We start from the raw sequence: 27,222 nt of genomic DNA, 5'->3' as shown, positions 1-27,222 counted from the left end.
TTTTTTTTTTATCCTTTTTATAAAAAGGGACCAGCTTATGGCTTTGCCACAGCAGTCCACCATTTCAAGGGCCGGAAAGACTCATGTAAGCATTTCAGTCTCCTTTTGATCATCATCGTATGATTCACCAACGTCAGGAATGGATAAGTATGGAATTCGTCCCCAACCACTACGTCACGCATGACAGATCTATCTTCTTTGGTGGGGGCAGTCGCTATTGCCGGCCTTCCACTTATCCAAATAAATGTATGTAATGTATGGATTGTGGAATTTGTGCAACTACCTCTTTGTAGGGTTTGTAATTTAGAAGACCACGCGTTGTGCAAAATTTAGTGTGAAGTTGACATTGTATGAAATTAGTACGAGACGTCATTATGCGAAATTAATATATGAAATTGATGGGAGATGTCTGTTCGTGTTGGAGATTTACGTATACTGCCTTCTCGTGTTCTTGTTTTGTTTTTGCTTATTTAGTAAAGTGCCATTTATGTGGATTTGAACTTGTGAGTATACATTACGAAGAAAACCTCAAATTTGGGTACAAGTAGAGGTGTATTTCCCCATTAATATCCCTTTCTTCATGTCACGTGACGAGAGAGTTACTAAGGAGGAGACATACCGGCTTACACCATCGTAGAATGTTGCTGATCAAACGATTCAAAATGAAGGATTGCATCATTGAACGCTTGGATCATATCAGTCGTCTGACAATCGCAAAATAGGAAACTCTCTGATTTTGGTCCCAACTAACCCACATTACGATGACAAAAAACCAACCCACATTACCGAATTATCTCCTGTGGTCGTGACTTGTGAACAGTGAACCCAAGCTTCAAGCAAGCACCAACAAAAGCCAAAACCACAGCCATAATTATGGGGTAGAAGATTCAAGTGGCATTTATGCATTAGAAAGTTGAAATGGAGTTTTTAAATTCAAAAGTATGAGATGAGTCATTGTCTCTCTCTAGTTTTCTTTTCAAGAAGAAGAAAAATTTCGGTAAAACATCATGATCAGATTGTACTACATGTAGTTGGATAGTGCCCAAAGATAATAGGGTCTAGTATCCGACCATCCAGCTGATCATATTGTCTTATCTAAAGTTCTCTATACTCTAACAAGCAATGCTCTTCTCTTCTCTTGGATATTATACGATGAAAGGGCCATGTCATTTTGGTTTGGAGTTCAAATTAGGATGGTGCTATCCACAACCCTACTTTTACCTCTCATGCACCCTCTGTAAATTTTTGCTGTTTAGATTATCTTCAATTCATTCTATCGGACGATCGAAAATTGAGAGACATGTGTACACTCAAATTAAGAATAATGCGTAAACTGTATGAAATTGATGAGGGCATGGAAGGAATCATCAATCATGGAAGATTGGAAATAAGAAGAGAAGCACGCTTAAAGACAAGAGCCATCGATGATGCCCTCTGTTTCTTCAGATGGTTCCCTCTCCATATTCATTCTTCAGAGAGAGAGAGAGAGAGAGAGAGAGAGAATTTTACAGCAAAGACACTCTCATCATTTAACCTTTGCCACATTTTTCAGGCCAAAATCATTTCGTTTTAAAAAGGATTATAGTTAATTAATTAAGATTAAGCATCCTGCATTCTCATAATTCTATCATGTTGACAATTTGGGGCCACTTATTTCTCGCATCTAATCTTTGATTTGACCATAAATCTTTAAGGTAGTTAACTTTCTTGAGACGTAAGATGATGAAACATTTTTCCTGTCAAAATTTGCGTTTAGGGCATTCAAACACTCCACCGTCATGATATCTGGTTTGACCACATGAAACAAGCATACCGTAGAGAGATTTTTCAGTGTAATCGGAACACATGATGATACACCACGTGTCACTCTACAAATGATTATGGTCACAATAAAAAATGTCCCCATAAACCCTCGTGAAAGGGAGAAACTTGCAAAGTCTTATGTTCTCGAACAACCAGACTAAGGGCCTGTTTGGGAGTGAGGTGATTAAAAAAAAAGCTACTATGAAAAAAAGCTATGAAAATTTTTGGTGTTTGGTAAACTTTGAAAAACAGCTTTGTTTCAAAGTTGAGGGTGAAAAAAAGCCCAAAACCAGGAGATGACAAGAAGCTGCAATTTGCAGCTTCCAAAAGCAGCTTATTTTCACCCACACACGGGTGAACAGTGTACAGGTTTAATGAAATATGAATAACCCAAAACTGCCCTCCCTTTCCCTTCACCTACGCTCTCACCTTTCAAGAGCTCTCTCGCAAGCTCTAAGGTCTCTCTCGTTCTCTCGTTCTCTCGTTCTTTCGTTCCAAAAACTAGCGAACTCGTTCTCTCGTTCTCCAGGTTTCTCCAGGTAAGCTTCTCATTTATTTGTTTGGATTTTTCAAATTAGGGATGGGGAGATTGGGGAAAGAGGGGTGGGAAGAGCAAAGGGATGAGGGTATGGGTGTCGGGAAAAACAATTGGGGATGGAGGGTGGGGAAAAATTAATTGGGGAAGGTGATATGGTTTGTGGAAAAAATTCTTCTGTACCAGAACCTATCAGATAACATGAACAAAACATAAGGCTTCAGACAAATACTAGGCAAGAATTGAAATCAAACGTACTATATTTTTCACATAATCCACATTTCTACAATAACTATTTCCGACCCAATTCAGGAAAACAATAAAAAATTAGAATTTAACCATTGGAAATACAAATTTTAAGATGTCCGATGCCGCATTCCTAATTTTCCCAGAAGCCAAACAGAAAATAATAGGGATTGAATTAAAACAGAAGAAATATAGACAGATACACATATATGTATATATGTATAGTAAAGGGTATGAATAGAACAGAAAATTGGTTCACTGAATCTCCTTCGCGCGGGGTAGAGGTAATAGAAGAAGCCATGGTAGTACTGGAAACGCACTGAAAGTCTGAAACGACTGGAGACAGGCGCACGCCTGAAGCTTTTGGATACCGGTTGGGTCTTTTAACCGGTCCGAAAATTGGTTGGGTCCACTAGTTAGAGTGCTGACGCAAACCATTTGGATTTGGCCTAGCAGCCTCTAGGATCCAAGATAAGAAGATATTTATAGGTTATTTCTTGATATATTTATATATATATATATGTGTGTGTGTGTATTTATATGTATGTATATATTCAAACTGTGAACCCAATTTGTGATGTAATGTATTTGTAGTTGTATGTGGATCATTTATCGGTTATTTCTTGGTTATATTACAATATCATTTGTTCGTGTTTTAATATATATATATATATATATATATATATATATATGTATACTAATTAATATTTAAGATAAAGTTTATAAATATTTTTCTTCTAAAAATAAAATATATTTAGTAATTCACTTTTATTTGTTAAGAAAATTAAATTAATAGCACATCTAGTAATATACCATTTTTGGTCATTTCACACAGTCACAGCTGTTTTACAAAAAAGTTTACCAAACACTATGATACTGCTTTTTTTTCCAAAAGCACTTTTACAAAAAAGTTTACCAAACACTTTGCTGGCTTTATTTCACAGCCGCTTATTCTCACAGCAGCTTTTTTTCAAAGCACAGCAATACCAAACCAAGCCTAAGTGGATTATCTGACCAACTTATAAAAGAAGGTTACTCTTATATTGAGTTAGTTTTAACATAAATAAATTAGGTCACATCTAAATATAGAACGGTGATTTTATTTAAGGATAGAGAGACACTCTATCTAATTTAAGTGTTGGATGAAAGAATTTCTCCTGCACATAATGTATACTCCTTTGTTTTATTAGACTGGAAGATCTTGTGACAACTATAGACCCATTTAGTAATTTTCTTTTTCATTTTTTTCATTTTTATTTTCTTCTGTCTAACAAAAGATTTTTGAAAACTATATATAGAACAGAGGAATCAATGTTAGTGCTTCTTTGCAAGTGTTTTTAATTATAAAAAACGTTTTTAGAGAAATTATTTTTAAGTTCTAAAAAGCACTTTAATTATTTTTTCATGATTCACTTGCATTAGAGTTCATTTAAAAATATTTTTACCACAAACGTTTTTAATTATTTTAAAAATACTTTCGGACGAGCTATTAATTTATAAAGTTAAAATCACAACACATCATAAAGAAGCCTCCAAACTCTTCTCCTCCAGACCTCCACCATACATTGCATCATCAATGAGCAAAGCTGAAAGTTGAACAATACATAAAGTACACGCAATTCGATAACGTTCCAAACTATATGGATAACAACAAGGGAACGAGGAGAGTATTAATTTAGACCAAGATGGTTGGGCGGCTCAGACTTTTTGTAACCTTTGAATCCGGGCAGCTTCTTCTTCTTGTGGGCTGCTCTTCTTCCAATTTGCAAAAGTATTGGTCGCACATTTCGGGAAATATTCTTTTTTTTTTATTTAGAAATTGAAATAGTTAATTACTTGAAATATATTTTTCTTCTTTTTTCTTATTTTTCATTTTACGAGTTTCTGGAGGCATCGACAAAGTCAAATATCCCTAATGGGGATGTGGATACCTCATCGTTCGGCCGTACGCACCTGACTTTTCCTGCAAATTATGTTTAAGCACATTACACTCTATCTTTAAAATAATAACAATACTAATACACCACTAAATTATTTTTAAATTAAGGGTAGAGCTATCCATCTATCTTTTTTTTATCTTTCACGTGTGTGTGTATATATATATATATATCTTAATTTTTATCACCTGATCGAATGAATTAAAGATGATGAAAAGAGATAAAGTAACAAATGATGTGTGGAAAGTAGAAAAGAGATGTGTGGATAGCAAATTAACAGCATCCTAAATTAATATTCAATCTTACTTAATTATTACACCCAATAATCAACTATGGGATGGATTTATGCTAGAATTCTTGATATTGTCTAAGTCAAGCCATGTGTTTTGATCAATATGTTTTCAATCTAGAAAAAAAAAAAATATTTTGAAAATGAAAATTTGAGTGAAATATATTGATTTTCTATAGTATGAATACAAGTTAAGTATGATGACCTATGAATGACATATGACTTACATCATGAGGATTGTATTTCCATGTGAGTGCATTAAGTATCTATTTATATTGTAGTTGGAACTTGAAATGCGCTATAAGAAAAAAATTGAAGAAAATAAAAAATCAAGCATGTGATACAATAAGGTGGGGAATTGATTTTCGTTACACCTTTTTTCTCTCCCATGCTCAATTTCGTATATTTTTTATCTTTGGAGTGAGCAAATTAAAAAAAAATAAAATCAAGTGACAAAAATAAAATATATATGAATATAAGGAGAAAAAATGTATACAAAAATCATTTCTGAGGTGTATATTGGAGAATACGAAGAATCTTATGAGGTAGATAAGTATTAAGTATGACATCAACAATACCATATACATTACGTATCAAGAAACACGGATCCACAAATTGATAGAGTAAGCTCTTTACTAACAAAGTCAAATAAATTCCACTTAAAATAAAATAAGGATTTTACTAAATACAAAAATAAAATTAAGGATTAATCCAAGTCTTTGGACTCACAAAGCTTTGGCCTAGGATGCGTTATAAATAGGGGTCCCCCTCCCAATGGTTGGTGCACTCCTGTCAAAGCATCATTCACTCACAAACACCAGCGCACGCACAAAACAGAAACAAAGAGAAAGAGAGACTCTTCCATCAATGGCCACCAAAATCTACATTGTGTAAGTTTCTCTCTCCTCTCCTCTCTCTCTCCCTCGCTCTCTCTCTGTCTCTCTGCATGTTGGTGCTGAGTGATGCATTAACATGTTTTAGTGCCAAGAGTGGAAGATACTTGGTGTTTCTGGTCCATTTTATGCTTTCTGAGTTTTTTTCATTGACTTGTATATGAACAAAGATGAAACCTTTTCTGGGTTGATCAGTGTTTTTATTTCCTCCCATGTTGTGATTTCTGGGTTTTGTTTATTTCATTAAATTAAATAACTATGTATGGTCTTTGATGAATAAAGGTGAAATTTTTTTTTCTGTGTTGATCAAGTTTGCTTCTTGGGAGGTGATGGATTGAGTTGTTGTGAGTTAAGTAATTAAAAAGATTGGCATTTTGATTGAGATGGTTGGTGGGGAATTTGCATTGGTATTTTGTGTTGACTTGTTTTTGGGATGAACATATATTGGAAGATTTAGTTGTAAATGATCACTCCTTAACATCTGCTAAGGTTAATCAATTTAGTGTAAATTAATTTACTTCGGGAGTGCTAATTTGTTTCCTTAATCTTCCTTAGGAAAAGAAAATACAACTTTCTGGGAGAATTTCCTCTTGTTTAATCAAAATCAAACTTAAAGCATCCGGGTAGAAAGTATTGCAATTTTCGTATCGTCCCATCGATTTCAGTTTATCATCCAGTTCTAAAAAGATTAGGGGAAATTTATCTGCTCTCAAAGAAAAGTAAGGTTGCGGCTAATGGCCTTAAGTGTCTAGCTTGTATTCTTCTAGGTATTTTTAATGTTTTAAATTTCCAATTATTTGTGTTCTTGCTCCTGGTCTTGAGTGGGGTGAGGGTCGGGGGAGACAGAGGCCTGTTTTTCTTCAATTTTCATGATCGATGCATGAAAGTGAACTTTACGCTACCGTGTGTATCGGTCAATAACTAGAAAAGGAGGGATTAGTAATTGGAATAGATTGAAAGACTTGAGGTTTAAAGGATACTGTGCTGATGTACAGTAACAACCAGAAAGTGATTGTGATATCTGACCTACCTTTTGAAATCATAAACCGGGAGAGAGAGAGAGAGAGAGAGAGAGAGAGAGAGAGAGAGATGCAAGGCCTCTGCTTTCCTGCTTTCCATGGTCCCAGAATGCATCATTATTATGCATCTTTCTTTCTGTTCATATTGATATGCAATTATGCATATTAGTTCCTTTCAATATATACATTTGCTTCTGAACTGTTTTACATTTCTTCTATTTTACACTCTTGTGAAATGATCGAACACTTAATCATACGGGTGAAGTTTATGGCTCTTTGAAGGTAGTGTAATCATGTTTTGTCATTGGCAAGCTTGGTTCAGAGCTTCGTCTCCCATTGGTCATTGTCCTACCATATTCTTTTGGCCAGTTGAATAAAAGCATTTTCTGTTGTAGTACTACAGAACTTTCATTTTACACCACATTCATTCGATTATATCATGTAAGGAAAGAATGCGCCAGCAACTTCAAGGGCAAAATCATGTTTTGTTTTTGTTTTCGACGAAGATTGTTACAATTTAGCACCAAATGTTAACTGCTATTACAAATTTGAGTTAATTTTAAAATCATGCTCTGCATTTTACAGTTACTATTCTACATACGGACACGTTGCCAAGTTGGCACAAGAGATACTGAAAGGAGCTCAATCTGTCGAAGGAGTAGAGGCCAAACTATGGCAGGTACAAAATTGTCACTCTCTTTCATCGAATCAACATGCTAAATTATCACAGCTACAGAAAACATTTGTTAGCCAGAGTACTATTTTGGGCTACATTAATTTTGTTCTTAGCAAGTTGTCTCAGGAAATGGTTTTTTTTTTTCTTTTTCTTTTTCTTTTTACCCCTTTGAGAAACATAAACGTTCCTTTCACATTTTGGCAACAAGCAATTGTAGACTTGTAGTTTATCCCAAAGCGGCGCGTTCTTTCAAAATGACTAGTTTGATCTTTGATGTATAGAAACTAAGGTTCTAGAATACATAGATGTCCAGAATCGCTAGCTTACTTAAACCTCACATTTTGGTTTGCACAGTTTAGAAGTCGGGGAATCATGTAGTTTTGGATAAAGATTAAGCTGAGTCGAGTGTGTACTCTTCATGATGATTTGGGGATTTGTCTTTTAAAGGGATATTGATTTCTCCCCTGCAAAATTTCAACGTAATTAACCCGGTTCAATATACTTGGCCCCTTAACAGGTACCAGAAACTCTGCCAGCAGAAATTCTTGCAAAGATGGGTGCACCACCAAAGAGTGAAGTGCCTGTTATTTCACCTGAGCAACTTGCTGAGGCTGATGGGATAATCTTCGGTTTCCCTACCAGATTTGGAATGATGGCTGCACAATTTAAAGCATTTTTTGATGCAACTGGAGGTTTATGGCACAAAGGTGCACTTGCAGGCAAGCCTGCTGGACTTTTCTACTGCACTGGATCTCAAGGTGGTGGACAAGAGACTACCCCGTAAGTTTTCAGCTAACATGAGTATTTCTTTCCGTTAGGTGTCTTGATGTACAAGAATAAAACGAAAAGGGATTTCTTGAACTGTTTCTCGTTCTATAGCTATTGCGCTGCACTTTACTGAAATACTTGCCATGTGATTTTTCTTGACCTGTTTTTGATTTATTTGAAACTGTGCAGCTTGACAGCCATTACTCAGTTTACTCACCATGGAATGATCTTTGTCCCAATCGGATACACGGCCGGAGCTGGCATGTTCGAGATGGAACAGGTCAAGGGTGGCAGCCCCTATGGTGCAGGAACTTTTGCTGGGGATGGCACAAGACAACCTTCTGATCTAGAACTAGAAATTGCTTGCCACCAGGGAAAGTACTTTGCTGGCATCGCGAAGAAGCTTAAAGGATCTGCCTGATTATGATGATATATTACACAATCGCTGTTTAGCATTTGATACTTGCATTTCTTTTGTTCTTGATTCTGAGTCCAGTTTTCAATTTGCATTTTCGTGTTTTCGTAAAGAATAATTTGCTGTGTCGAATGTATTTGTTGTAACAAGTTTTATATCGAATAAACTGTGCCTATTACTGAAGATTAAAGTTTGTATACCTTATACAATGTAAAATTTACTGGAGAGGTCTCTTACCAGTTGTTACACCTTTCATTTTAACTTGGATATAGCATTGGCTGTGGGAAGTTTCACATTCGGATATCAAATGAGGCCAGTCCTCCCATGTAAAACAGAAGTTATCCCATGAACGGTAAGGTGATGCAATATAGCTTTGAATTTGGTGAGCTATCCAATCCAATACACAATCATGGCCTAAGCCTCAGCATTCCAAACAACGTAACTTAGAACCTTGTAAGCTATCCAATCATATGCACCAAACATGGCCTACGAGCCACAATTATCAAAGGCACGAGTGGCTTCCCATAGCTTCATCATCGTGCACCTTATGTTGCTGAATATCTACATGATGGGTGATTGAGTGTGGTCCATACGATCTTATCACATTCACTTCAGGTCCAGGATATTCTAGTTATGGTCATGGAGTTCATAATACGCAGAAGGCGTTTGTTGTCTCACGTTTACAGGAATTTTTTTTTTTTGGTTACATTGGAGGAATCGAATATTGAACTCAAAGGGTTACGTTCACAGGGTTTTTCATTCTATCTCATGGGATGTTCATCTAAAAGAGTAAATTAGGCACCCACATAAAATGGTGAGCCCATAGCCGATAGCTGCTAACGAGGTATCACTTGGGCTCAAACATAAGTAGATGTATTTCAAATTTTGCTGTGTTTTCTTTAACAACATAATTCTCTAAATTACTCTTAACGTTTAAAACGAAGACTCATACTGTGTGCCAAAAAGCGAACACACTATTATAACTAGTCTAACTCACGTCTGTGTATTTCAAACTCAGAACTCAATTATAAGCTTTATGTAATGATAATGAGGGTTAAAATTTAAGGGTTGGAAGATAAGATTCAATTTTAGAAAGAAATAAGCCTTTCGAAGCTGGAAAACGTCAAGGAGAAGACAAAAATAGAGTTTTACATTGATTAGCCAAAACAAGAAAAAGAAGTATTGATCCATTAAAGTAAAGATTTGTAATTGCCGGAAGTCGTAGATTTTGCTTTATTTATAACAACACAACACAATGATGCCAAGATGCTTTCCTTTTAAGTATTCGTTTTATGTTTCTTCTTTTCAAATAAGTAAACCATAGCAAAGGGATTAAGATCCTCTTCAGATCTCACACTCCAGAGCTTACGGACCGAGCAACTTGGAACATTTAAGAGAGAGAGATATTTGAACGTTAGAGAAAGATTGTATGTGAGATGTGTTAGTAGAATCTACTAATAGAGACTGCAAGATTTAAATTGAACGGTTTAAATTGCTCAATCCGCAGACTCTTGAATGTGAAATCATGATAGGATCTCGATCTAGTAAAAATAATTAAAGAATTCCATTCTTCCATCGAGAGAGAGAGAGAGAGAGAGAGAGAGAGAGAGAGAGAGAGAGAGAGAGAGAGAGAGAGAGAGGAGCTAGCTATAGCAAATGGTATTGATCCCGATGCTTCAAAGTGTTCGGTATCACACCCTTTCGCCGATCAATTTCACAAGTCACGAAAAGAGTGGGCGCCAAGAGATACCAGTCCCCAACAGATTTTGAACCATTAAAGTACCTTCCTTTTGCTTTCTCTCATGATTAGTCATCTTCGATAGGGATTCTTCAATTTAAGCTTCTTCTTGATTAGGCTCTTTGTTTCAAAATTTGTTCAAAGCAACTTTCAACAAACAATGACTAGTAATATATACATACATACATGCATGCATCTTAGAGCATCTCTAAATAAGATGTCATTTTTTTTAGTACTTAAGATGTCAAATTTTAAATATAAATCTTAAATTTGACAGCTTATATGGCACTTTAACATTTTTTAGAGTTTTGTTCTCCATCCGATATGTCAAATTAAACTATTATAATAAATATTTTAAACAAAAAACAATAATAAAATTAATAAAATACATTTATTAATCAATTAAGAAAATTTGAACCTGTTGTCAATCTTGGCAACAAGGGTGAATTCATGTCATGCCACATTAGACTTTTCTATAGAAAAATATTGTTGCTGTCTTTTTTTACTGTTAATGTTGATTTGGATATTTTGACATTTAACAAAAAAAAAGCTCTTATATGGTACGGATCTTTTTTGAAGTTATAGCATATATATACAGTGACGAAACCAGGAATTGTTGGGAAGAGGGGCGAACTTAAAAGAGTGTAAGGTTAAAAAAATGGCAACAACCAAATCCTTTTATATAGTATTGTCTTCCATAATTTATCAATACAAACAAATTTCAATTGTTGTCAGCGAGATTTCATGTCATAAAAATGTCACATAATAGACTCGTTATCAATAAAAGCAAATACATCTCTCTCAATATAAACAATCATGCTATATTACTCAATCATTGATCTCCCATTTTGTACACAATGGTGTTTTCACAACATTATGGCAGAAAAAACTCTCTCAACTGAAGCAGTTGCAGCCAGTAACACCGAAACCAATGTAAGAAGCTTATACGCTATCATATAGCTTGCACACCTCCCGATCTTCACCAACTTCTTTGCAACATCACTAATTCCTCCCGGTCTTAGATTCTTAATCCTAGAGTCAAATATTAGATTCTTAATCCTAGAGTCAAATATACCATATGACTACTAACTAATTAAACCAACAATTCAATTAATCAATACCAATAATCATATGAATTATTCAATATACCAAAATTCAATTCAATTAATCAAGAATCAAGAATTCAATTTTTACCCTAAAAAACAATTTCATTCATCAATAATCATTTATAGGATTCATATCTATAATCAATAATCAGTAATTAATAACTATAGTAGTGTATTACTCTATGATTCTATATTAATTAAACAAAATTTTGTATTAACTAATCAATTAGTGTTCATTATAATATAAATTAAGAAAAAATAAAACACGAAAACCTTTACTTTTTTATTGGTTTTAAAAAGGGAATGGGGGACGTGTGAAGGCAGAGGTAACGGGGACCATTGGTCCCCACTTCAATTATTTTCTTTTAATCGACTAATTGAGACGCACCGTTTGGTTAAGGATTTTTCACGAAAAAAAAAAAGTAAAGTGCAGCAGGAACTCAAAAACTAAAAAGCAGGCCAAACAACCATAACTTCCGACAAAACCAGAGGGGCGGAATCACCGTTCCTAGGCTTAATTTCCAACAAGAGGAGGGGGCAAACGCCCCTCTTTATCTCTATGGAGTTAACGAATATAATTCGTGTTTACTGGACAGCACAACTCTATTGACTATAGTTGGTCAGGAGTTTTGTACATATTAGGTTAATATTTGATATTATCAAATATGTCGTTTAGATTGCAAATGATGAGCCATAATTCTGAAAGTAACAGCACATATATAGTGTTACATCTGCACTGTTCGTGTTGGGAAAAGTGTGGAAAACTTTAACCCCATGCAGCCATGCTATGACAAAAGTTCCAATACATGAACAAACACCCAAAAAAAAAAAAAAAAAAAAAAAAAATTCAATCAAAGGGAGCTGCTGGTTCTAGTTGCCACCAAGGATATAATTAATATTATATCTACTAATTAATAAAATCTTCTTTGTCAACAAAAAAATGGTGAAAAGACAAATTAGTCTTCTATTACACAAAAAAAAAATTATGGGCAATAATGTAATTTCACAGGTCTAAATTTTACTGCTTTTTATTGAAGCCTCACTTACTGATGATGTTAAAATATCTCCAATATTAAAAATAAAAATAAAAAAAACCCAAAAAAAAAAAAAAAAATCTCCCACTCCCCCACGTTCTCTCTCTCTCCCTCTCTCCCTCTCATTTTCTACAAAAATGTGTTCATACACACAAGTGTGTAGGTAAATGCTAGTGTAGATTATGGAATCGTAGAAGTTAAAAGATAATCAACATTTTTTTCAAAAAAAAATAATAATAATAATCAACACTAGAGGATAACGTTATTTTACCAAACATACGTTTATATTGCCAAGCAAATAATTGATGATTCAGATTCACAACCTAATCAACACATAATGTGTTTCTTCACAAACATGCATACATGCATGTATGAGGTGTTACGCTACATATAATATAAGAAAATTAACTGAAATAATTATTTTACAAATTTTAATTGATAAACTCATCAAAATCAAATATTGATGACTTATAGATCATATTGATGATATATGGATTAAATGCAAACATCATATCTATCAAAATATTAAAAACATATAGGTCAAATACGAAAAAACAAACTGATTATGCCAAACTATTAAAATTTATAAATTCATCATTTCAACTAATTTTTCTTTACATGTTTAATGGACGAACCTTATAATTGCTTGGCCATTCCATAGGAAGAAATTGAAGGATAAAAACATATATTAATGTTAGGGTTGATTTTCACCCAAAATAAATAAATTGTTAGGGTTGATGTTTTACACGCGCAAATACATGCACTCGCGCATGCACTATCTTTCTATCTTTCTCACTCTCTCTCTTTCTCATGACTCATGACCAGATTCACCAGAAACCCTAAAAACAGGCACAGTGGGCCGCCCTCTGACTTCCCACTACCACATTCCAAACATATAAATTAAACAAATTGAAAAAGTGAAAACGCCAATCAAATAACCTCCACTCACACATCTTTCCCTCCTGTTCTTACAACAATCAACAATATATACATATATATATATATATACACACACATTATATAAATCAATTAACTACAATTCAAATCGCTTTAAATCTATTTAGTTTTCTCTTCTCTGAGATAATGGAAAGGTGGTGGTGCCAACCCTCAACATACATGAACAGGAACAAAAGGCAGCTCTTTACACCCCATCTGCTAAATTCAGCTGTTGTCAACAACTTAATATCCCTAAACCCTAATATAATATCAACTTCCGCTAAATTTAGCACCTGTTCCTGTTCCAAACCCATCTCCTAACTAATAACTTATATTAATTAGTTTTACATAAAAATTGAAATGGTCTATAATATTTAATCGCTTGCTAGCCGTACATCGATCATTAGTCCTGCTAGCAGTTGGCTCAGTATGGACTTTAGTCTGTCGACCCTTGCCAATTTGGCTTCTATTATATTATTAGGCCTTGGCTTCCTCAGCTCTTCTCTTCTGATCACCTGAAAGTTGCTCCAAATGATGGTGTCCAAAAATCAGCTGTGGTCTCATTAGCAACCGGGAATGTGCTTGAAATTGGAACCAAACAGAGTCCTAGGCTTTGTAGATCTTGTTGTGCTCCTTCCGAGGCCTCCTCCATTTTATCAGTACCCTGTTGCTGTTGCATGGGAGCTCCATTTTTCATATATGGAGTACTTAAAACCTGAAATATCACATAAAGAAAAACTTATATATCAGAACTAAGTCCAGACTTGTATAAAGAATTTCATTAGGTCTACCTTCTTTTTGAAGAACAACCCAGAAAACAAATTAATCAATTACTTATTTTGTTTCTGTAGGCAACTAGGGTTTCTTAATTTAACAAGTCTAAACCCGAAAAAAAAAAAATAGAGTTACTAAAAGGAACGTACACTGACTTGATCGTGGAGGAATTTGATGTACTCAATAGCTTCGTGGAGGACAGAAGCTGTATCAGTCTGAAAAAGAAAAACAAAAAGGATTCAAGGTAAGTTTGATGAATTCCTCTATTTAGCAAATTAGTAAAGTGTTTTTTTCTTGAAAAAGTAAAGAAGAAAACAACAAAACTCTACCTTTCCGAAAGGTGAAACCAATTGCTGGAGGGCGGTGATCCGATCCCCAAGCTTCTCTTTCCGAACCTAATCAATAACAAATTAATCAAGCTTTAATTAAAATTTTAAAAATCACTTTGACAAAGAAAAAGCTTGCTAGCTCATCAATCGATGGCTGCTGCCAAAAACTTTTGATTAGATATGTGTGTCGTACCTTAAAAGTCGGTAAGGGTGAAGGTGTTTCAATTCGAGCTCTTTTGAATACAGGTTCACAGGCGCTGCTGCTACTTTTCTTTACAACAGAGGAGCTTGAATCTTGGACATCTCCATTAGTATTGGCCTGAAATTTCGAAATTTCAACATCTAAATTGTTAGTCTCAAACCCTTTTGTCATACATATGGTCATAAACCCTAGCTAGCTAGCTATATGTTGAATAGTTAAACTGTAAGGTTCATTACTTACCTTGGTGGTAAAGTTGTTGGAATTGGATTTCTTTTCATGAAAAGGTGACAGAGAAGGTGTTGTATACTGTGCTTGTGAAGAGGAAAACAGATCATTACTAGATCGAATAGTATTGTCTTGATTTAAAGCCGCGGGAGCGGGGGCGTTCCAGAAGGGTGTACTAATGTTATTGGAAAAGTGCAAGCTACCGCTACCGCCACCACCAACACCAGGTTGTAACTGCTTTGGAAGCGCTGAGGGTCTTAGACAACTGTTTGGAGAGTATCTCGGCGGCCAACAATTACTAGTAGGAGAAGGTGATAATAACGAGCCATTTGAAAACTGATTGTTGTTGAAAACTGATTGTTGGGGTTGGGTTTGAGGTGCTGGTTCAGAATCAAATAGAGTTTGCAACATTAAGGCTGAGGAGAAGCCGTAAGAATTAGCAGCTGATGACGATGAGCTTATAGGAAAGCCAGAAGACGATGGTGAACCTAATTGGTCTAAAGAGAAATCTTGATTCATGGGCTTGAAAACATTTATGAGAGAAGATGATTCTTCATCGCCTAGGGCGCCGGTGTTCAACTTGGTGTTCATACCCATATCTTCTTCGAGCATAGAATTATGAAAATTGCTCTCACCTCTTCCACTACCACTGCGACTACAGCAAGATAATTAAGATGATAAAAGTCAGTGATGTTGATATAAAATTCAATTTCCACATAAAGCTAATTAGTACTATATATGAATTCAATTTCCCAATCATTAAAGTTCATATCATATTGATTTTTTTCCCTAAATCAATGAATAGAACTAAGACTAAATAATTAAGGGTTTTCTCATGCATGGATTTCAACTAATTAAGAAAAGTAGCTATTTAGCTAGCAAATGAATTAAACGAACTTACAGGAGCAAAGCTTGGTTGAAATCTGAGGGTGTTGAAGATAACGATGATGAAAGACCAAAACCTATCATTTGCAAGGTGGAATCATGATCAGGCTTTTGAACATCTTGATATTGATCAAAATTAGCAATAGAATTACTATGATCACCACCGTCATGGTCATCAGAAACCGAGTTATTAATCTCACCGCAGGAAGACCTTGTTGCCTTGATGTCCACCATGTCGTTGGGGTAGCCGAAGCCCCCCATATGATCATTAAAACCCACAGAACACGGTGAAGCCGCCAGCACGTGTCTCGATGAACTCCACCATGAGTTGCCGCCACAAATCCTGGCCTGAAACTCCTCCGCCATAGTAGTATTCAGCTCAAAAGTATAACGCTTCGGTCACCTTTGTCCCTTGTTCTTAATTTGCCTCTTGGTTTGAGGTCTCATGAAGTAGAAGTATTGATCATATAAGAGTGAGAGGGAGGGGCTATAACTATACACACAGACACACAATAAGGAAATATGAAATATGGTTATGTGAGCTTTGCAAAGTTGCAATTTATAAAAGTATATATCTCATACGGTTAGGGCCTTAGGGTATAGTAGATGCAAATTATTTTACGGGAATCCGGTTGACATTTTTTGAAGGGAGATGATTGGACAAATGAGAGAGAGCGTTCTGAATCGAATTTTCTTTGCCTTTTCTTTTAGCTTTGAATTTATTGTTATTTATTATATTTTATCCATATGTTTTTTATGCCCTCGTCTCTTGCCTTTCATTTTTTTAGAGTTATTTTATTCTATATTTTATATATTATTTTTGTGTGGAAAATTCTTATGGTGATGCTTGTGAATAAAGGGATGAATGATGATGATGATGATGGGGTTTGATCTGACCACCACCTCACTGTTTTAGACGAATAACTTGCTTCTTTTTAAATGGTCTGTGTTGAAATCAGACGGTTGAATTCAGATCAGGGTCTTAGAATAATAATGGAAAAGTCCAAGCCCTAGTATTAAAATCTCAAGATTAGGACCCATGGGGGGACTACCGGACCACGTATAAATGATTATGGGTTATTAGGTTACGCTTCTATGTTTCGAATTTCTAATCCCACGACATCGCAAGGGGCGAGTGACGTTCAGAGTCTTCATATGCTATTTGATCCTCAACAAATGTAATGTGGCACTTGTAATTTTGCATTTTTATTCGCATCTTCAATGTAGGATGATGAGTAGTTTACTGTTTAACTAAATTCAAAACAAAGTACTTGCTTGACTTGATTATAATCTCCATATAAAAGAGCGTTTAAAATGATGATCAGGGACATCTCAAACTACTTCAAACTAAAGAAGGCTTATTATATTAACATCCCACAAATTGTTGAATAAACTCTACATACTTAATACATCCCATATTTGCTTTTTCAATGAAAAATTATCTTAATACACCCCACATAATTCCCCATAATACCCTCACACCTCACATTCTCTATATACACCTTACATTTTCTACATGCACCCCATATTTTCTATACATCCCACATTTCTCAAATCTTATAAAGCTTTTGATTTGGATAAAAAATATCGATTGGAATTTTGACAAAATATGCCGCCTAGGATTTAAAGCATATGTGGATTGTTTTCAATTCCACCATTAAAATTAATGTCGTCTGTTTTTAATATTTGGTGGTCATTTTAGATGTTTAATTCTTCATGTAATCCCTGTGATCCCTAAAACATGAATACGAACATAGAAGCTTGAATAACGTAGCAAAAGTAAGATTAAATAATTATCGATGTTGTCAAAATCACTAAAACAATAAAAAAATTTGAAGTCTTACCTCATGTGAAACTTCCGAAACATCGATTTCGTGTTTCATTCGTCAAAAATAATTTTTCTCAATCAACATATTTGTAGTTTCATTGGTTAGGGTTTTGTTCAACAATGGAGTGTCGGAGAGATTTTGATAGTTAAATTAGTTAAATAATACGTTAAAAGTGATTTGAAATGTATTTAGATTTTTTTTTTTTTAAACTTGATAAGGTCAAAATTACCATTGCATAATAGGATAAATAAGTCATTTAATATTAAATTTTAATATGCGGTGCATTCAACATTTTGTAGGGTGTTAATATAAAAAGGCTTGAAGAAATTGACATACGACAAAGCAAACCTAGCGACTGTAATTTGCGCAGCACACCATATTTGCCTAACGCCTTGTGTAGGAAAATGGTGTGTTGTGTATGCTTATTTTCAAAATAACTTAATATTTTCATGGTATGAAATCTTTAAAATATAGGCTTCCTCCTTTCATCAAATCTTTTTTCCTATTCTAACAAACTTCAAGACCTCTTTTAGTACTGAATATCACTAGGCCAAATGATCATCAGTCTTATCTCTTAAATTTCGATGGTAAATTTGTCATTCTAACGCTGTATTAGATAGCCCCAACGATGTTGAATCAGAAGTTTATGTAACCACCAAAAATACCGAATGCAATCATGCATGCTTATCTCACCACAAAGATCAAAAGGGTTAGGATTTTAAGCCAGCAAGTTGGGGACTTTGGGAAGTTACGGGAGAAGAAGGCTAGCTCTATAACACTAGCTACTGAAGAAGACTAGCTCTACAACACTAGCTACTCTTTAAAGTGTGGTGGTTAATTCAGTAAGCGCAGTTGACTTGACAAATAATCTAGCTGCTGCTCCAATTTTCCACAGTGGGAGTCTGATATTTCTAAATTCGGATCCCTTTGAAAATTTAAGTAAGAAGAGCATCAAATTTGTGGCTGATCATTACCATGCATGTACAGTACAAGGAGAAAGAAACACTTGGGCTTTTAGACTAAAACCGATTAGCAAGGACCACATTTATGTAGAATGAATAAATATTTAGGAAACTAGATATTAATCTTTGAAAAAAGATTTAGTTTAGAATAATACCGTATGCAAGATTAATAATTGAATTAAGTCCTTGACCAAATAGCCATGTCAGCCTACATAATTCCACATTAGGTTGTCATTTATTTCTTTGTTGGTTTATGTTTTATTCTTCCAATTATACCCTTTTGTGAATGTTTGTAACGAAGACGTTCTTTTTTTTTGTTAACAATCATAGGACGTCATTTATTATAGCTTTTTTTTTTTTTTTTAGGATGTATAATGTATATCATGATACTTTGCAGTAGTTTTTTTATTCTCATTCCAATTTCAAACTGATTTTAGTTTATATTTTAGAAATTAGTAATTCATATTCTAAAATTAAGAGGGCTATGTATATAGTATTTGTAATGCCATCACTATTTTTTTACCATGGAACCTAAAGTACAAATATTTAAGCGCATTTGACTAGATCCTATGATTTAGGTGCATTACATATTTAGGTGCACCCACACTATGATTACATATTTACATATGCGGTACTATGATTACAGTATCGAGTATGATTACATGGAACCTAAGGTACAAATATGTAGGTGCACCTACTATGATTACATATTTACATATGCACCTAAATATGTAATCATACTATGATTTAGTCGAATGAACCTACTATGATTACATATTTAGGTGCATTCGTTTACTGCATTCATGTGGGTACTATGATTTGAGTGCATTCGTTTAGGTACTATGATGTAGGTGCATTCAAATAGATAACATATTTAGGTGCATTCAACTAGATACTGTGATTTAGGTGCATTGTAGTAGGTACCATAGTTTACGTGCATTCGACTTGGTACTATGATTTATGTACATTCGACTACGTACTATGATTTAAGCACATTAGGACATGATTTAAGTGCATTCAATTTTGTATAATATATGATTTGGGTATTTTTATTTCCTCTATGCTTTGGATGATGATAATGAATAATTTGAATTAGGTATTTGTTTAATTCTTGTAACGTATCACTAATAGTTTTTTGGACGTCTAGATGAGGTATATTTATTGTTTGAGAAAGTCAAACAATAATCAATGCCAAACAATATGGAGCAAAATAAAACCAAATATTTAATATGGGCATTATGGGAACAAAAAAAGCATTAAATCTTTAAAAATATATATATGAATTTTAGTATTTATGCTGACATGGAAATATAGTCAAAGGAATATAATGAATATATAATCTAACATAAAGTTTTAATTGAATTTCAATCTTTATCAAGGATTAAAATAAAGAAACCCCATAAATATTCTTGATGGCGGTCAATTAGGGCAAATGGACGTGCAGGGACGAGTTTTCATTCTCAACTAAGCAAAACGCATTCTTACAGCCCATATTTTTTGACATTTCATTCAGATGTTGGTGACTATGTATGTTCACCTAATTCTTCACAAAAAATAATAAGAAAATGGTTGACTGCAATTATACATGGAGCTCAAAAGGAGTGTTAGGTCAGATCCATGAGTTTCTGCAACTGCTTTCCTTAATAATGATGTAAGGAATTAGCAAATATATTTTGACACATACTGATCATACAAAATTGTCAGCTTCGGCACACGTGTGGAATAATTTGTTTCTTTTAATGAAATGATACAAAAATTTGCATCCCAAATTGTGTATAGCAGTGGTGAAAAACAATCATGCATATGCATTTTAGTTCGGGTTTGAACTCTACCCATTACTCTTCTCCAACTAACTATTTAACTCATTAACACTATCACTGTACTAAAAAAATATTCTCAGAAAAGCTTCTGGTTTGAACTCTACCAATTACTCTCTCCCAACTAACTATTTAACCTACCAAGATTACCATGCTCAATGAAATATTCTCATAAAAACCTTTTAAAAAATCGACCAAAAGAATTAATAAAGGGATCCGAAAAAGAGGATATAAAAGAAGATCTTCGAACTGCTAATAAAAAACTCCAGCAGAAAAAAAAGGATTCAAGTGAATTACAGATATGACTTGTTTGATTTAAATTAGAGAGTATTTAACTGGTTAAGCATGATTATGACTTATCCTTTGAGAAGCAAAATGAGTCAACCGGGGACCCATTGGGGCAGGCACGCGTGCGTCGACACTGGGGCCTCTCAAACTTTGGCTGAGCTCGACAACAGTCAAATGGCCCTGAGATTTGAGGGACGGGTTTTCCTTCAATTTTTGTCATTTCTCGTAGCTAACACGACGAAGCCAGCCAGACCGCCCATCTCTCATCCAATCACAACCGTCCAATCTCATAACCAAATCATGGGTGGCATCCTTGTTCATTAAATAATCCATTATCCAAAACGTGGTAGTCCTGCAAACTAGAGGGAAAAATAGAAGAAAAACCATGGTAATCCAGCAGGACAATTAGAAATGTGAATTAATTAGGAGGCCAGATTAAGCGATCCAGGGAGAGAAGATTTGAACACAGTATTACGAGTATAAAGATAAATATTCTATAGTTAAATTATAAGGGCTTGTTTGGAAGCTTTTAAAATGATCGAAAAAATTTTTGTTAAAAATATTTTTAGAATCAATTTTTGGTGTTTTTAAAATAACTTTCAAACGAGTCTAAAATTTTTTGCTACTATTAGAAGTTAATTATGTCAAATAGTATCAACCACTAGTCTCGATAGTTATGTCAAATTTTTACCGAGTACTAATTACAAAATGTTTACTTTCTTACATGTTTTTTGGCACAAGATGTTGCATTAAAAATATTTTCTCTTATAACTTAAAAGTCATTACCCTAATTAATGGCATGGGATAAGAGAAGAGTCGCCTCTGCACTTGAGAGAAAGACACGATATACTCGCTTTCTTTTTTGTCTTGATAAAGAAAAGGAAATTAGGTCACAGCCATCCAACTTTTGGATCTTCTTCTTGTATTTTTATGCATTCAGAAATGTTCCTCCCAAAAACTGACCACTTTGGTTGGACCCTCATGCTCATGTCACGCCTTGTGACTCCCTACCACACCGCCGAATGGTTTTGTTCATCTTTGTTCTTATAACTAATTGCTTAATATTAATTAATTATATATGTTATGCAATTAATTGCGATCATTGCACTAAGTTGCATCTATTATTATAGGCGCGTGCACTAATTGGGTTATCTCAAACATAAAAAGAAGACCGTAATTATTTCGATATGTTCCTAAGTTTATTATAATCATAATGCGTGTATGATCTTCAACATTCTCTCATACATGCAATAATATGAAATTAAGTGATTATTTAACCTTAGCTAGCACTGGTGATAATTTACTATTTCATATTGGTATCGACTATGCAATTGTATAACGAAATTAATGATGTCATGCTGAGCAAGTCTTGAGGTGTGCACAAAATGAATTCACATGTAGTAAGAATAGCAGATTGAGATCCTCTCAAGAACTCACACTCCGGAGTTCATGAACCGAATAATCCAAATTGTTCAATCTAAATCATGCAATTCTTATTAATCCATTCCACTGACTCATCTTACACACAATCTCTTTCTCCAATGTCCAAATATCTCTCTCTCTCTTAAACAACCCAAATTGCACGGTCCTTGGAATAGTCGCCATTAAGTGGCATGCCTAATAAAAATGATATTAACAAGAAAAATGAGAACAAGATGGAAAAATGAGAAATTGATCAGTGATGGTTTTTTTGTTTTGTTTTTATAATTAAAAAAAACAATACGAGTTCGAGTAGCCACCAGTTGACCATGTGATTTTTATGTCCAATCTAAGGTAGTGGACCATTTGTGTTGTAAATCAAACGTGTTTGTCTAGCTAAGTATCCTTATAGTCAACCCCAAACTAAGTTAAACACGCACCATAGTGAGAGCCGTCCATTCTTTCTTTTTTCTTGTTTGCATTTATTTTATTTTCTTGTTTCAAATGTCTATAGAAAAGCTCTATTCCTATTTCGCGAGGTAGTCCACATCGATATAATGAAAGTGAGGGATTTAAACTTTGTTTCGAGCATGAACCCTAGTACCTTTGCCTCTCTTGCCCTTGCGATGAGTGGTTGAAGGCTGTGGTGCCTAAAGGACGGGCCAGACGCAATAGAGTGACGGCCCGGGAGCAGATAAATTTATCCACATATAACAGTGTTTTTGTATCGTATTCTGTCAGTTAATCTGGTTTTGATTGCCGTTATTACTAACAAGAAATTCGATTAAATATGATATGAAAAAGCAAGGCAATAGCAGTGGTTATGGTAGTTTAATGGGAATTGGATGAGCTAATGGTATTTATAGACAGGCAATAATACATTATGTTTATCTTAGTGAGCAACGAAGCATATTAATTTGTATTCATCTATGGGGATAAGGCATGTTCAACTGAAAAATGATTAAAGTGCAAAATTAAAGCTCTAAAATTTGCTTTTTCGTGCAGTCCTACTACTTCTTTAATTTATCATTTTGATTAATCGGACAGCTGTTGTGTCTACTTGTTCTAATCTTTTTTGTCTTCACCTACTCTCTCTCTCTCTCTCTAATTACCCAAAAAGCAATTATATTCTAAATAAGGTTTTGTTCCCTCTCAATAGCCATCTCTCTCAAGATTGACTTCCACGAGTCTAATTCAACTAATTTCTACTACATTTTCCACCAAAGAGGAGGCTCCTATACTCCAAAGAATGACAAGTCATTAATCATTAGCTTTGTTGACCTCCAATATATCAAACGTTACCAAGTTAGTCCTCCCCCTTTGGCCCTCCTTCGTGTGGTGTAATGAGGTTGACATGGATATGTTAGATAAAAACATTCCTTTAGTCATCGATCATTAGGTCCCACATCTACTAAACCCTTTAATTAAGAAAAATTCTTAAGTCTAATCTAATATGTAGGTTTAATTCCAGGAGGATTCTTATTGGATCCTTCAATCATATCCGTTTATCGTACATTGCACGGTCAGAAATTATTGTAAATTTTTTTATTTAAAATTGAATATAAACAGTACCTGACAAAAATTGGCTACACGATATACAATAAACGAATGTGATTGGAGGATTCTCGGGATCCTCACAAAGAGGATCTGGTGAGGATCCTCGCTTGGTTTAATTAACTGGGACATTGATTGAAATATGTGTCATGCCCTGTCCCATGCTCTTCAAGCAAATCTTTCAATATCCCCAGCTCATTATGCTCTTTTTTACGTCTTAAACTGATTAAAAGCATGTAGAGTCCATTTCATGTAGATGTAGAGTAGAGCTCATCATTCATGTTTGTAATAATGTATCCTAGGTTTCTCAAATGACAAAATGTATCCTATATAGTTCCTTTTACTAGCCTTTAGATCTTTCTCAATTTTGATTGCTTTTCTTCAAGAAGCACTTTCAAGTAGTGTGTCTTAGATTACTAGTAATTGGAATTTCAGTAAACTTTTAACGTATTTTTAATAAAAATTCTAGCAAAAGTACTTATGAGTAGAAGTAATCTCTGAATAAGGTATATGTGCTCAAATAATACATGATTCTAAATTTATAAGGCTGATTACAAGATGTGGGTCGATAGATGACCATCTCGTACATATGATATCATACATGTACATTGTGATTGTGATTGTGCATGATACATAAAATTCTTAAGCAAGTCAACTTTCTTGTAATTTATCAAAGGAATTGGAATATATCTCAATGGACTTAAAAGTTACATGAGGAAGTAGTTTTTGTTGCTTTCATGGTGGTAATTAAATTGGAGTTGAGAGATGGGTTGGACCTGCTCTTTCTGTTTCTTTCTCTAATGTCATAATTGTTAAAGAAATATTTTGGCACAACGAATGAACATTTTCTCACTCTCTTTTCTTTCTTCAAAAGCAACAAAAATATATACATTTCTTCTTGATTTTCTCTTTCTTGTCCCTTATCTGAGGTCATGCATGGTTTCTCAAATCTAAGTTTTATGTATAAAATGTGTAACCCACATCACAAGCATGACTGTGAGAGAGCTGACAATTGATCTCAAGATTAGGTTGCTCTAAAACTAACAGTACAGAAGATTCACATATAATTATGGCAAAAGTTGCCGCTTCTGTACGTAGCTGGTGGAGAACAGAAGAAGTTGGATGGTTAAGTCAATTACCCTATACATATCATGATATAAAAGTACTAAATATCAAAGAGGGTTACACATATATACAACAGCTAAGAGACAATTATGCATGGGGAATAAGACGAGACAACATTGTCATTTATGCTAGTTTTATTAAGGAAATCAAAATATGTGATATAACCCTTGTCCTAGACGGATCAGTATTTTTTTTATAGACGAATTGCCAAATTTCATACCATATGTATGATTCAACACTTAATCACCAGTTAGCCCATCAAGAGTGAGATTTTATCCTAATAAACCTCGATGTATTTAGGAATAGACTTGTATAATATATTGAAATTTGTTTTGTCAATTTTGATCAAACGTGAGATTCTCAACACAAAGTGATATTAGTTTCGTGGGACTTCTCTTTTCACTTTTAAATTAGGTCATAAATCCGAATCAACATCTCCATAAAGGTTCAAAATTAACCAACTTCTTTACTTAAATGTATACATAAACTAGAAAAACAACCCAATCTTATAAACAAAGGTTTATCTGTTTTACGTACCTTCCTGTGTTCTTGTCCTTGCATTAAAATAAACAAGTTTTGTTGAACTACTATTACTTATAAGATTTGGAAAAATAATAATCAATAAAATTAGAGGCCATTTGTTTTAATTTTAAATATCACAAAATACATCCCTTAGACTCGTAAGTCTAGGAGATAAAATTGTCTTTGACGTATTCGGTTAGGCTTTTTCTTCAACTGTATTCGACAACATTAGTGATGTAATATGCACCTAATCTTGTAAGTACTCAGAAAATCATGTACCAAATACGTAAAGGCAGTTGCAATAGTTGATAATTCATACTTGTTTCCTTCACAAAGATCCTCTCAGATTTGGAACCCATTATATTAAGTCAATTGTGAAGAAGAAGTCAAGCAACCAAGGTCAGACCTTGCATGGTTGAATTCAATGCCTTGGGCTCCCCCTAGGGTTTAGGCCACAATTTGGAACCTGATTTGGTTCAACCCAAAAGAAGTTGGGGGTTTTGTAGTTGGGTTGAGTTGCATTTTCCTCTTTCTGACCCAGTTTATATTATATATGGGTTGCTGGTTTTTCTGTTGGCCCATTGTCCTGTCGATCTCGCCAAAATTTGCACAATATCTTAACTCTCCCCATAACCATAACAAATCAAAGACTAGAGATTATATTCAGCAAAAATTATTTGATATGACACGTTTACTTGGAAATTTTCCTGATATAAGGAATGAGAAAGCATGCAATTTTACATCTATTTTTTAATCCAATACATTTCTCGTTCTAAGTTGGTAAACATGTTATTAGTTTTTCGATAAATAAAAAAAGAACACAATGAGCCTTAATTAGTTAATTCAAAAAACTCAACACAGTTAGCCAAATGACATGTGGGTGATAGTTCAAACGACATCTTCCACCACCTCCCTCTCTCTAATGTTCGACCGATGCTTTTTCTTTCTTATAGTTGCTGATTGTGTGAGATTCAAAATCACAACTGAGAAAGATAGTCAGCTATTCGATACATTATGTTGAAAGCAAAATCATTATCTATTTGGAATATGCATTGAAAAGTAAATCAAAACTAGTAAATTTTTTTTTTTTTATTTGAACCCATTTGTTTTATCTGTACACCCAACTTAACAATTATGTCCAACAAACTCTCAAATTTGCCCTTAATAAATAATAAAAATAAAATAAAAATGGGTGTTTTTATGTCTTCACCCAATAACCCTAAACCCACCACACCTCACTATTATTTTCGGCGAATCCAAATCAAACTTCCGCCAAAATTTATCCCCAAGTCATCAACAACTATCAACTCCTTCCATTCTTTTCCTTCTTTTTCTCCTCCTCCCTCGTATCATAACCGTGATAAGAATATGAACCATCATTTCCTTTTGGTGCCATCGGTGGGCATCGAACATGACTCCTCACTTCTCCATCAACACTAATTCACACCCGCCTTTCTTTCCCGATTGATTGGACCCAAGTTCGCAGAGAGAAACAAAAAAAATAAAAAATAAAAGGAGAGCATTAATTGGATTGTTGGAGCTTCAATTGTGTTCGCCGGAAAAAAAGGGATGTTGTGGCTTGTCGGGGAGCGTAAAAGCCTCCCTTTGTGTTTTCCCGATGGGGTTGGCTGGAGCATATACAAGTTCTAATGTTTTGAAATTCCTTCTATTTATTTCAGGGCACATTTGAAATTTTATTAAATAAGTTTTTAAGTTGGATGTAAAGATAAGATATACGGTTCAAATAAAATTTCTCCTAGTAAAATCGTTCCCTAATTAATTGCACTTGCACTTGCACTATTATGGCAAGTGGCAACCATGCCATTATCCAATCCAAGGGTTTCGGTGTCAAACGTCAAGCACAAGTAGCGTCTAATGTGCCCATTTCTTCTAGTT

General features: G+C 34.4%; 2 protein-coding genes across 5 annotated transcripts; one reads left to right on the top strand and one right to left on the bottom strand.

Annotated features, from left to right (window-relative positions):
* The first annotated feature begins 5,541 nt into the window (after window positions 1-5,541).
* On the top strand, window positions 5,542-8,764 carry LOC137725647 (NAD(P)H dehydrogenase (quinone) FQR1). Its single transcript, XM_068464405.2, has 4 exons — window positions 5,542-5,700; window positions 7,308-7,401; window positions 7,916-8,178; window positions 8,356-8,764. The coding sequence occupies exons 1-4, from the start codon at window positions 5,585-5,587 to the stop codon at window positions 8,585-8,587; spliced, it is 705 nt and encodes a 234-aa protein (XP_068320506.2). The 5' UTR covers window positions 5,542-5,584; the 3' UTR covers window positions 8,588-8,764.
* Window positions 8,765-13,493: 4,729 nt separating this feature from the next.
* Window positions 13,494-16,513, bottom strand: LOC137726898 (transcription factor bHLH112). Of its 4 annotated transcripts, none has more exons than XM_068465851.2 (7): window positions 16,011-16,513; window positions 15,827-15,887; window positions 14,941-15,580; window positions 14,692-14,817; window positions 14,499-14,564; window positions 14,319-14,384; window positions 13,494-14,110 (listed from the first exon to the last, which is right to left on the bottom strand). In XM_068465851.2, the coding sequence occupies exons 1-7, from the start codon at window positions 16,174-16,176 to the stop codon at window positions 13,907-13,909; spliced, it is 1,329 nt and encodes a 442-aa protein (XP_068321952.2). In that variant the 5' UTR covers window positions 16,177-16,513; the 3' UTR covers window positions 13,494-13,906. The 4 variants fall into 4 exon arrangements, with proteins under 4 accessions (XP_068321952.2, XP_088549765.1, XP_068321951.2 ...); XM_088693639.1 differs by having other exon boundaries at window positions 14,325-14,384; window positions 16,011-16,356; XM_068465850.2 differs by having other exon boundaries at window positions 15,827-16,311.
* Between the last annotated feature and the right edge of the window lie 10,709 nt (window positions 16,514-27,222).

This window comes from Pyrus communis, chromosome 5 (genome assembly GCF_041283825.1).
Source record: "Pyrus communis isolate YQ-2024b chromosome 5, ASM4128382v1, whole genome shotgun sequence".
In the NCBI taxonomy this organism is placed as follows: Eukaryota; Viridiplantae; Streptophyta; class Magnoliopsida; order Rosales; family Rosaceae; genus Pyrus; species Pyrus communis.
The sequence above is the reverse complement of the archived record's forward strand: the minus strand, read 5'-3'. Positions and strand labels throughout refer to the sequence as shown.

Bases quoted from the DNA above. Each gene is read 5' to 3' on its own strand.
- LOC137726898 (XM_068465850.2), bottom strand. From the start codon at position 16,176: ATGGCGGAGGAGTTTCAGGCCAGGATTTGTGGCGGCAACTCATGGTGG. The intron at 14,818-14,940 runs GTAAGTAATGAA...TCGAAATTTCAG, and splicing joins CCAACAACTTTACCACCAAG to GCCAATACTAATGGAGATGT. The intron at 14,565-14,691 runs GTACGACACACA...GTTATTGATTAG, and splicing joins CACCCTTACCGACTTTTAAG to GTTCGGAAAGAGAAGCTTGG.
- LOC137725647 (XM_068464405.2), top strand. From the start codon at position 5,585: ATGGTTGGTGCACTCCTGTCAAAGCATCATTCACTCACAAACACCAGC. The intron at 7,402-7,915 runs GTACAAAATTGT...GCCCCTTAACAG, and splicing joins TAGAGGCCAAACTATGGCAG to GTACCAGAAACTCTGCCAGC. The intron at 8,179-8,355 runs GTAAGTTTTCAG...GAAACTGTGCAG, and splicing joins GGTGGACAAGAGACTACCCC to CTTGACAGCCATTACTCAGT.